The sequence below is a fragment of the Carassius carassius genome, chromosome 3 (genome assembly GCF_963082965.1).
Source record: "Carassius carassius chromosome 3, fCarCar2.1, whole genome shotgun sequence".
Taxonomy (NCBI): Eukaryota; Metazoa; Chordata; class Actinopteri; order Cypriniformes; family Cyprinidae; genus Carassius; species Carassius carassius.
Genome location: NC_081757.1, coordinates 40,814,041 through 40,825,185, shown reverse-complemented (window position 1 = coordinate 40,825,185; position 11,145 = coordinate 40,814,041). Strand labels below are relative to the sequence as shown.

General features: G+C 34.6%; 2 protein-coding genes across 3 annotated transcripts; both read right to left on the bottom strand.

Annotated features, from left to right (window-relative positions):
• Nucleotides 1–53: 53 nt before the first annotated feature.
• Nucleotides 54–7,231, bottom strand: spata6l (spermatogenesis associated 6-like). 2 transcript variants are annotated; one of them, XM_059538582.1, is made up of 13 exons: nt 6,970–7,231; nt 6,707–6,844; nt 6,569–6,617; nt 5,728–5,790; nt 5,511–5,635; nt 5,315–5,398; nt 5,122–5,235; nt 4,341–4,449; nt 4,158–4,189; nt 2,341–2,471; nt 2,017–2,110; nt 1,806–1,903; nt 54–582 (listed from the first exon to the last, which is right to left on the bottom strand). In XM_059538582.1, exons 1-12 carry the CDS (start codon nt 7,015–7,017, stop codon nt 1,832–1,834), a joined length of 1,059 nt encoding a protein of 352 aa, XP_059394565.1. In that variant the 5' UTR covers nt 7,018–7,231; the 3' UTR covers nt 54–582; nt 1,806–1,831. The 2 variants fall into 2 exon arrangements, with proteins under 2 accessions (XP_059394565.1, XP_059394569.1); XM_059538586.1 differs by having other exon boundaries at nt 5,728–5,769; nt 6,970–7,226.
• A 956-nt stretch (nt 7,232–8,187) lies between these two features.
• LOC132126970 (gamma-aminobutyric acid receptor-associated protein) lies at nt 8,188–11,009 on the bottom strand. The gene is made up of 4 exons (XM_059538596.1): nt 10,816–11,009; nt 9,325–9,403; nt 8,983–9,101; nt 8,188–8,896 (listed from the first exon to the last, which is right to left on the bottom strand). The coding sequence occupies exons 1-4, from the start codon at nt 10,903–10,905 to the stop codon at nt 8,831–8,833; spliced, it is 354 nt and encodes a 117-aa protein (XP_059394579.1). The 5' UTR covers nt 10,906–11,009; the 3' UTR covers nt 8,188–8,830.
• Between the last annotated feature and the right edge of the window lie 136 nt (nt 11,010–11,145).

Sequence of the window (11,145 nt, the reverse complement as noted above, 5' to 3'; positions counted from 1 at the left end):
CAAGGGGAATGCCATTGAAAAAGCACATCTGCGGCTCCCTGATACAAACAGAACAAGCCTTTTGTACTTGACTATCAACTAAAGCAGGTATTTAATTTGACTTGCTAATGAACGAGCAGCATTTGCATAAAGATGCTAAAAATAAGAAGAAAGAATGTGATCAAAGCACTACTGATTTGTCACTTTTGATGATTTTATTTCTCTTTATTGGGGGTGGACTTCTGCCTTTTTTTGCTTTATATAAGAATTGCATTAGGACACAATGCAGGTTGGTCTCAAAACAAACTATGATCTATTACTGCACCACAGCTCCGACAAGGGAGCCAACCTTTTTGTTATGAGGGTTATATTAAGCACATGTACCATTTTAAGTGTCTGAAGAGTCCGTTTTGCACGCTGTCTCCACTGAAACACACATTTCAAGTGTTTCTGAATCAGGTGTGAACAGTTGGGGGGCCTCCAGAAATGGTTATAAACCACCAAGCTTCAAAAACACTTACTACACAACTACAAATAAACACACTGGTAATTGAATGGAAAAAGATGCAATGTCACAAGAAATCACACAGTCCTCTGATTCATCTGTGGATAAAAAGAAGTCGAAGTAAACAGTCTTTAAATACCTACTGAGTGTATACAACCCTTGTGCACAAAAAAGTGTGCTTTACTGTAATAAATGCAAACTAGTGCACATCAAACCTTTATATACTTTAAATATAAAAAGTATATTTAAACAACTATACTTCTAGATATTATAATATTAATGAAATAAAAGGCCACTTAAGTGTACTTAAAGGAAGGGCATTTTAACGACTATGTTTCTGAACACATTTAAGCACACTTTTAAAAGCGCTTTGTAATGTTATCAAATTACACATTTTACATGTCTTTTTAAATCATGTTTCAATAACCTTTTTTCGTGCTTTAAAGATAAACACTTATCTAAAATGTGGCAACTAACACAATAAAGCACATGTAAGATATTCAATTATAATTTTCACTTAAAGTACCATGTTTCTTAACACACTTTTAAAAAGTGCACTTTGTAGTAATGTCAAACATTTTACTTTATATTTCAAATCATTATGTTTTAATATGTTTTTCTGCTTTAAAGAAAATGTACTAAATTGCAACAAATATATTCAAATCCGAGGCATACAATTTTCAATGGAAATTACAATAAAGTATATTTTAGTTTATCATAAATGCATGTCAGAACATTCAGCAGTACTTATATCATATTTCAAAGACAATAGAAGGAATTATAAAATTATATATACAGGTCTACTTAAGTGAGTCAAAACGTTTTTGCTATTTGTGTGTAATATAAAGGTAATAGTAGTTGCGCTCACCTTTGACCTTTCAAAATCTCAGAAAGTAAATTAAACAGGGTGAAACACGTGCTGTACAGATATGGGACGTCCAGGTACGGAAGGTCAAAGGTCAAAAATGGAAACTCTAGTATGTCATGTCGAAAATGTCAAAATTGACCCCAGAGGATATGAAAGGTCATGGGTAAACATAGAAATGCCAAATAAAAGGACAAAGACCATAATAATCCCCAGAGATTATGAAAGGTCAAAGATAAGCGTGACATGGGTGGTCAAGGTCAAAGTTTACCATTAGTCAAATTGTTGGTCATTCTGTGCTCTGTATTTACTACTAACACATTCATTTAATTGCAATTAACATGCACATGTCTGAAAACATGACATTCAGTTCACAAATATATATATATATATTGAATGAATGAGAAAGCTGTTATTATATTTAAAGACTTGGCCATTAAGTGAGCACATACATACCACTTTGTTATCGCACACGCTGGTGTTTAGAACGGGCATGAGTGGGCCAAAACAGATCTACGTGTCAATACCTCGTCTATCTCCGAGTCGGTGGCACCCTGAGATCAAAACAGAGGCAGAGGAGGCTTAACGATCCTTCCCACGATGGACATGAAATTACACCGCGTTCATTAAAAACAGGAGCATGTGTGTTTGTTTGAGAGTTACTCACACAGGCTAGTCTATGAACCGCTTTGGGAGATGTTAAAAGACTCTGAACTCGTTCCTGAACTTCCTCCCACAGGCCAGGAGAACCCAAGAGAGATCTGCAGAAAACAACACATCATTTATCTCAAAAAAAGGCATCACTATTACTTTTGCTCATATAAGGTCAGTGATTTGAACATGCTCCTTGAACCAATGTATTAGGCAACTCATACTGCTTTGAACATGAATTATACTTCGGATTGCATGGCATGGTTTAGGTGTTCTACAAAAAAACATAGATCAAATCCATTCATGCAACTCTACCTGGGGAACACAGGCGCAAACATACCCATTGTGCCTCTGGCAATCCATACTAGAGTGTCTGGAAGATCCCTCATATCCCATGAGGGAATGATGACGGCCAACTTCCTCTGCGTAGTCGAGGAGATCGTCTTTGTCTGAAGAGTCTTCATCGGCCATCTGAAATAATGAAGAGCAGTGGCAGTTCATGACATGAGTAAAACAATAGAATATGCAACCAAAGTACAGGTCGAAATAAACTTGTGACAAAGAAGTGCACTTAATTGTATTGAATGTGATCTTGTAGGGTATATCTTAAAACACTGTACTTGCAGATAATAGAATGCAGTCAATATGTAAGTAATGAAGTAAATCGTCACTTAAAGGGATAGTTCAGCCTAAAATACAAATTTGATGTTTGAGATGTAGGTGACTTTGTTTCTTCAGTGGAACACAAGCCTAGATTTTTAACTCAAACTGTTGCAGTCTGTCAGTCATATAATGGAAGTGAATGGGAATCATGGCTTTGGGGGTCATTGACACTCCTAATTGAGATTGTAGATAGAGTGTCAATGGTCCAATTGAGAGATAGGTGGCAGAAATGCACTTATAAGTCTGCGATCCGCCATAAAGCAAGAAGAAGAAGAAGACGCCTCACGCACCTGCTGTTGAGAAGGCGAACAGGAAATTTTGGACATTGTGGTGAATCAGAGGTAAAAAAAACGATATAAATACTGTTCAGTTTCTTGCACAGACCAATTGTTTCGTGTCTTTACACATCAATGTATCATCACGAGCTGCAGGGTCTAATTTGGTTTTGTTTGTGTATGTTTTTTTGACTCTCAAACCTGTGATTCCTATTAACTTCCATTATATGACTGACAGACTGCAACAGTTTGAATTAAAAATCTTGGTTTGTGTTCTAATGAAGAAACAAATTTTCATTTTTGGCTGAACTATCCCTTTAAGTGAATTTAAAGAGAGGGCATTTTAATGACTATCACAGATGGAGCTCAGACTTAGCCAGGATTAGGCCACAGTTCAATTAGGACATTTAAGTGAATTTTATAAATGTGCCTTGGAGAAAACTTTATTGGTGTGCATCTTGAGACAACAAACGAACTGATGATATATTTTAAGATCAGTGAGTACAATTTTCTTTTAGTTAAAATAGCTCAGACTTACATTTTAGTGTGGGACTAGGCTTGTGAAACCGGGGGTCCGTTTCTGAACACATTTAAAATGTGCACTTTATAATGTTATCAAATTAAACGTTTTACTTTCAAGCAATTTTAAATCATGTATCAATAATCTTTCGTCATGCTTTAGAGAAGTAGACTTATTTTAATGTTGACTAACACACTTAGGCACACAAAATATTTTATTATAGTTTTATCTGTAGTCTTTTATTCAATATTTAATTTAAGGCAAATATTTTTTAAATGCATCAAATCACAACGTCATTGCAAATATGCAAATACAAATATATCTAAATACATGACAACACATTTGAACTATATTTCAAAAACAATAGATTTAAATATAAAATGTCATAATGACAAAAACACTCTGAAGACTATTTACAGCACATTTAAATTATAATCCATTTCCATTTCATTGCAACTAACATACATTTTAGTGTCTGAAAATGTTACAGTATGTTCACACTTAAGTGTATTCTTTTAAAGTCTTTTATTTCCGTAAGTACTCTTATTGAAAGTAAGCTAAAGAGTATTTCTTTTTCACAAAGGTTGTCTTGATCTGACTTATCTTTTAGTTAATCTAGACTGTAATTTACTTCCAGATCCGTATTATTTGTTTATTGGTGTATAGTATAGAGAGGGACGAATAGTATACACAACTAACCCAAGGTCTGGAATAGCTTCTTCTTTGGTCTCCTGAAGAATAAATAAATGCAGTTAATAGTATAGTCTGGTTAACCGATTAACATTATGTTGCTAAAATAAAATAACTCATGTAAATCTTATACAGATCCACAGCATGGACCAGTTTGACAAAAGTGCATGAAGAGTGTTACAGTGTTCATACTTGATTCTCCTGATGGTTTTGATTGATGTGGTGACAGACTCCATAAACTGGAGTTTCTGGCAGAGACGGGTGAATAATGGGAAGAGGACCGTCCACGTGACCTCTGAACCTACACACACACACACACACACACACAGGAACTGGAATAAAAGTGTTTAATCCTACAATAAGCTGTTGTGCCTTCTGCTAGCCATCACTAATTCATAAATAAAAAATAAAAAAACAGGAAAATATTTTTGAAATATACTACATAGCAAATGTGTAATTACATGTGTATATATATATATATATATATATATAATGCACTGTAAGTTGCTTTGGATAAAAGCGTCTGCTAAATGCATAAATTTAATTTTTAATTTAATTTAAATTTATATATATAACTTACAGGGTTGGATACAAATTGCATTGAAGTATATTGTAGTGTATTATAAATGCTTGTCAGTACATTTACACTTAAGCATATTTCAAAGACATTAGAAAAAATAATGAAAATGCATATAAATATGTACTTATTTCCCACTTAAGTGGGTCAAAAACACTCTTAAATTGCATTTGATATATATTTTAATTATACATTTTTATTTAATTTCAAATAGCATGCAATTAACTGGCTAAAAACATTGCATTTAATTCAAACTTAAGCATGTAATTTCAAAATATATTATTTACACAATTACTGCTATTTTAATAAGTGTACTTCTTTTTGACAAGGGCACATTAGCAAGTTTTTACTCCTGTTCTGTCTTTAAAAAAAGCACAAATGAGGAACATCTGATACCTGATCTCTGTCGTGATGCTCTCTTGGACTGCATGGAGCAAAAGAGAGATGTCTTTGGGGTGAAGCGCTGCCCTGTTTCGGTGACTTTTCTGAGGTTTTTCTCATCATTGCCCTCTAAAGACAATAAAGCATCTTACAAAACTTTATAAGGCAATCAAGCAAAAATCTTGCATGTCAAAATCTGTATTTTTACCACAGGAACGGTCAGGAAACTATTGTCACTGGAGATTTCTCTGAATGTCGTCTTTGTGGAGAACTCTAATCTTGGAGAAATACCCTGAAATTGAATTTAAAGGCCTTTTTTATTTTATCTTAATAATGCAAAAACTCATTATTGTTGTATTTAAGCAAATGAATTCAATTAGTGCGGTAGATAAATACGCACTTACAGGAAAAGTGGGATGCCGTGTCATCAATACCTCTCTCTCTACTCCAGAGAAAGATGGGACAAGCTTCGGTTCTGGGAAAAGAAAACTTCGAGCATCTTCTTCAAAACTGGCCAGTATTTCTCCAGCTGCAAAAAGGGAGTTTCAAAAGCAAATACCATCTTCTTCAATCTGCAACATTAACCATTTAATAAAACCTGAGAGTTAATATCAGTTGTACCTGGAGGAATCAACTGAATGAGTTCAATTTTCACTGTTTCGCCTGAGGAAGAGGAGAAACACACTAAAATAACCCAAGTAAACAAGAACTGTGTTCAGAAGTTTGCTTAACTGTATTTGAGTGTGCACTTCAAATCTTAAAAGTACACTTAAAAAAAAAACATACTTGCATATAATAAAACTGAAAGGTCACTTAAAGTGTGCTACTTAAAGAGAATAGACATTCAAGATGTAACACACTTAAGTACATTTTTAAAAAAAAGAGTAGCTTATTACGGTCAAATTAAAAGTTTTAATTGTTTTTAAAAAAAAATTGTCATGCTTTAAAGAAGTATTTTGATGTGTTGACTAACTTACGAAAGCACATGATACTTGATTAAAATTTTTGCTGTAATGTCATTTCATTTTGCATTTAAAGTTAACATTTTTATACACTAAAGTGGAAATTCTTCATTACAAATGTGTAATTACAAATGTATTTAAATACATGACATCTTGTCAGTGCATTGAACAGTACTTCAATCATAATTCAAAGACAAAAGAAGTAGTTATGAAATTACAAAGATGTAGCCTACTTAAGTGGGTCATAACCTTCTAAAGTTCAATTAACTGATATTAATATAAATGTATATGACCTATAATACATGAACACTTTATTTAATTGCAATTAACATGTAAATAAGTGTCTGAAAACATTCGTTTTGCACTTAGGTAGCCTGTTTTAAAGTAGTCCTATATTATTTTTGTAATAAGTACTCTTTTTAGTTAGTGGGAAGCATGCTTAAGCCTACTTCTTCAAGGGAAGACAGAATTAAGGAAAAAAGAAAGAAGCAGCATCTCACACTGCAGGAATTCTGCTATTGCTGAAGGATCGGTGACATAATTCAGGATCTACAAGGGAAAAGGCGAGAGTTTATAAAACAGTGAGACTGCTCTTGAAAACGTTATTTAAAATAGATAGAGTAATAAAACCTCTCCACCTTTTCAAATCTTATTTTCTCCCGGATCAGTAATGGAAACACTGCAGGAACACATTCAGTCTTCCTGTATTTATTCATCAGACTCACACTGACGTAAACATCATCTTTTGCTGGTAGATGCACCCCTGGACAGGTTATCTAACATACAAATATAACCTAATAATTACATATCCGCATGTAAATTACCAGAAGTACACAAAACAGATCGTCTCAGTTAGTTCAGTTGATCTCACTAAGCTTTATAACTGTCAGGAGATCCTCACCGCCCTCAGGTGGAGTTCAGCGACCACTTTCACTGCTTTTCGAAGCATGTTGTGTCTCGTTACCGCTAACTAAATAACTATTATTTTCTCGAGATCATTCATAACATGGTCTATCCAGGAAAGCGTCGCGTTTCCATGGCATCATGGAAGTCTGGCTCGTTTCCGCGAATCGGTTCATTCGAATGGTTCATTACGAAGAATCAGTTCAAACACGACTCAAGTGATGCTTTTACGCAACGTATTTTATAAAAACATTATTTATTTTAATTAATAATTAAAAAATCATGTATTCAAGTTTGTTGGCTTTTCTAGTTCATAAAAACAAAGTCTTCGAAATCCTAAATATAATTTGAATTCACCTTAAACATTAATAAAATAATTTTATTTACTAACACGAATTGTAATCTCAAGTAGTAGACCATCCGGGAACCTTTGGCATAACTTACTTTTTAAAAAACATATTATTATGATTTGGGACATACTAATTCTATTTACGATGGATAACATGCGAATTGGGAAGCAGCAAGTGCATTCTATATGCCATGAATAAAGTTATTAAATATTTATTTTTAAAAAAGTTATGTTATTACTAAGTGTTTAATTATTTATTGTAATTATTGAAATTTCATGTGTCCCAGTTTGTTGACATTTTCATAAAAACGAAGTCTTATTAAGCCTAAATATAATTTGAATTAACCTTAAACATTAATAAAAGTTAATGTAAAATGTATTTGCATGAATAAAGGTCACTTTTCTAAAGATGTTATTTATTAACAATTATTATAACCGAATATTATCGAAAATTCAGTCATATTTGTGAACCGGTTCAACAGATGAAAAGATTCTCTAAGTAAAAAAGAGGACTTTTATTTTTAAACGGTCGGGAAATTAGATGTTACCCAACATGGGAGTTGTAGTTTTGTAGCTCATTTGTAGTTTACACTACTTTAAAACACCATCAACAATGGCATGTCAAATGAAAAACATATTGTATATCTATCTATCTATGATGTATTTGTATATTTAGTACTTATCATAGTGGAGACAAACTGATAAGTTAAATTGAGACTTAAGGAAATAAATAAAATCCTCCAATTGTGGACACAGTAGCTGTGGACAATTTAATTATTGCACTGCTGATTCCATCCACATCCATATTAAACCTTAAATAAAGCGGTTTATTTCAACAGCTCTGAGATAAAATGACAACAGACAAAATTGGTGTGCACTATGTTTATAAGGTCATTGTCAGGGGTACCAGAAATACAACTGAATACCAAGATTAAAAAAAAAATCAACTGCAAATAAAACTTGCACTTCAGATATACAACCTAAAATAAAGCTACCCATCTACATTCATTTAGGTACGATAATAAAAGCGAATCAATGTAACAACAGCATATTAGACTTAAGCTGATAACAGAATACACTTTAGTCCCGTTTCTGGACTGACAGACCAGCGAGTGCTAGTAAGAGACCATCTAGAAGAGCAAACGTTTATTTATAATCAGAAATGTGTGAAATGAGCTTGACTAGGAAAGGTCTGCATGTTATTAACGGATACACAACTGCATACAAGCAGAAATCAATTCGAACTGTAACAGTATCAGTGGCATTTTCATAGCATTAGAGCTTTGTAAGAACCGGCTTCTCTGTGAATTCTTAATAAACATCAGAAATGACTGTCAGACCAAAGGATAGAAACACGAGAGAAGGTATGATAAACCCAAAGCGAAAGTGCATCTTATGCTTCAGTGCTGATAGCTCTAGGCTGCCAGCATGACGTCTATAGACTGATTTAAAAGGAAGAGAGAGAGAGAGAGAGAGAGAGGAAGGAGATGAGGGTCGTTTCTCTTTGGCTTTATTCTCCATACACACTCTCGTCACTGTAGGCGATGTAAAGGAAGAAATCTTCTTCATGATGTTCCTGTGTGTGAGAAAGTGTAATTATAAGAGATACAAACAGATTTTGGTGTTGACAAACCAATCAGAGTGAAAGAAAGAGAGAGAGACCTGGTACAGCTGGCCCATGGTGGCGGAGGTCGGGGGAATGACGTTGTTTACAAAGAAGAAGAGAGCATCCTCGGCTCTCAGGTGGATTCGCTTTCGGATGAGAAAGTAAAACTGGCCCACTAAAAAAAACAAAAACAAAAAAAAAGGACAACAAGCAGTTGATAAACAAACAAGAGTCTAAAAGGGGCAAGTTTTTCAGTTTTTTTTAAAAGAATAGAATTAGTATAGAGAGTGCTACAGTAAGAGGGTCAAAATACAATAATAATAATATATTCTGATGCAATCAGCATCATTTAAAATGAATATGTATATATATCTCTTCAGAGTCATAAAAGCACTTACCCGTCAGGTCAGAGGGCACCAGGTATTTCTTCTTGTCTAGGTCACCTATTCTGGCTTTAGGAGCTTTTTCCACAATTACCTGACACAGAATTACACAAACACTTGTAAGTGTAGAAAATGTAGTGTACGGTTAAAAAAAAAAACGTTCACCCAAGAGTGATATTCAGCTGACAGTGTGCTCATCTTCATCAGATTTGGAGAAATGTAGCATTGCATCAGTGTCTCATCAATGGATGCTCTGCAGTGAACAGGTGCCGTCCAGAGTCCAAACCGCTGATAAAAACATCACAATAATCCACTTGACTCGAGTCCATCAGTTATTGCCTTGTGAACAGCTGCGTTTTTGTAAGAAACAAATCCATCATCAAGATTTTTTAACTTCAAACAGCTGCTTCCGGCAAAAATATGAGTCCTCTATCCATAATATACAAGCAAAAAATGAGCAGATTTCACTTCACAAGATGTTAGCTGATGGACTGGAGTCGAGTGGATTACTGTGATTACTGTTTTTATCAGCTGTTTGGACTCTCATTCTGACGGCACCCATTCACTACAGAGCATCCATTAGTGAGCAAGTGATGCAATGCTAAATTTCTCCAAATCTATTCAGATGAAGAAACAAACTCATCTCCATCTTGGATGGTCTGAGGGTGAAATTTGCAGCTAATTTTCTTTCTTGGGTAAACTACTGGTTTACTTTCAGTTCATTTTACTCTTCACTATGTGTGATTTTTGACTCCGAGCAAAGAGGATCTGAGAAAAGCTGTGCTATTTTTGATAATTAGGCTGCAGATGAGGAACAAGATAACACTTCAGACCCATGACTATTTAAAACTACTATTCAGGGTTTTCCCCCATATGCAAAACATCCATTGGAAGGTCAGAAATTAGCCAGGACTTGGGGAAAATGCCACCAAAAGTATGAAATATCTCAGAAAATTTGCCCGTTAGTGGATTCTTCAATTCATGGTGTTTGTAAGAAATTGCGTGTTTCAGTTGTGTTAATTGACTCAGCTGAATCAATCGGTCAGTAATCTTTTGGTTTGGTTATGTATATTGTGGATGTAAACATGTTGACTGAAGGACATCTAGGCTATTTCAGGAATCATCACTTCCACATGGTCCTACATGAATTATTTTACCCCACAAAATCAGATCAGTCAATACAAAACACCTGAACAAATGTTTAACTGTTCGTCTTTCTAAGCAGATTCGATTTGAAGAGTGATTTCAGATACGCTCTTAGGAAGCATAACACGAACGCGCATGTTATTTAAATCATAATAAAGAAGCTGAGAGGTCAACAAGGCCCTCAGCAGCTTCGCCCTTCACATGCTATTAAAGATAAACCCGAATAAACACAAGACGACCTTGTTTTAAGACGGACGAATCGGTTAAATCGTGGAGATGCATCACGCGCTTTACTTGTTTGTTGTGGTTCATCGTCGCACTAGCTTCTGTTTACACTAACGTTATATCAAACCGACTTACAGGAACCCTGTCTGGATATTTCTTCCTGATTTTCTCTCCCTCCGATCGCCTCTTCTCGAAAGGATGCTCTTCTTTGTATTGAAACTTCATGTTTGTTAAAGGAAAAGTAAATTAGTCTTAGAAACACACAGAGACGTAACCGAGCGCTTCACACACAGCTGCTGTGCTTCCCTTCTGCGCATCGATACCACCGCACTAGATTTACATTATTTTTGTCAACTTAAAATTGCATTTTCTCGAAAATCACACATCCAGAAAAACGATTTGAAATAGTTTATACAAGGCTTATTACGGTTACTAAATATGTTTCTGATATCGCGTTATGCTCTG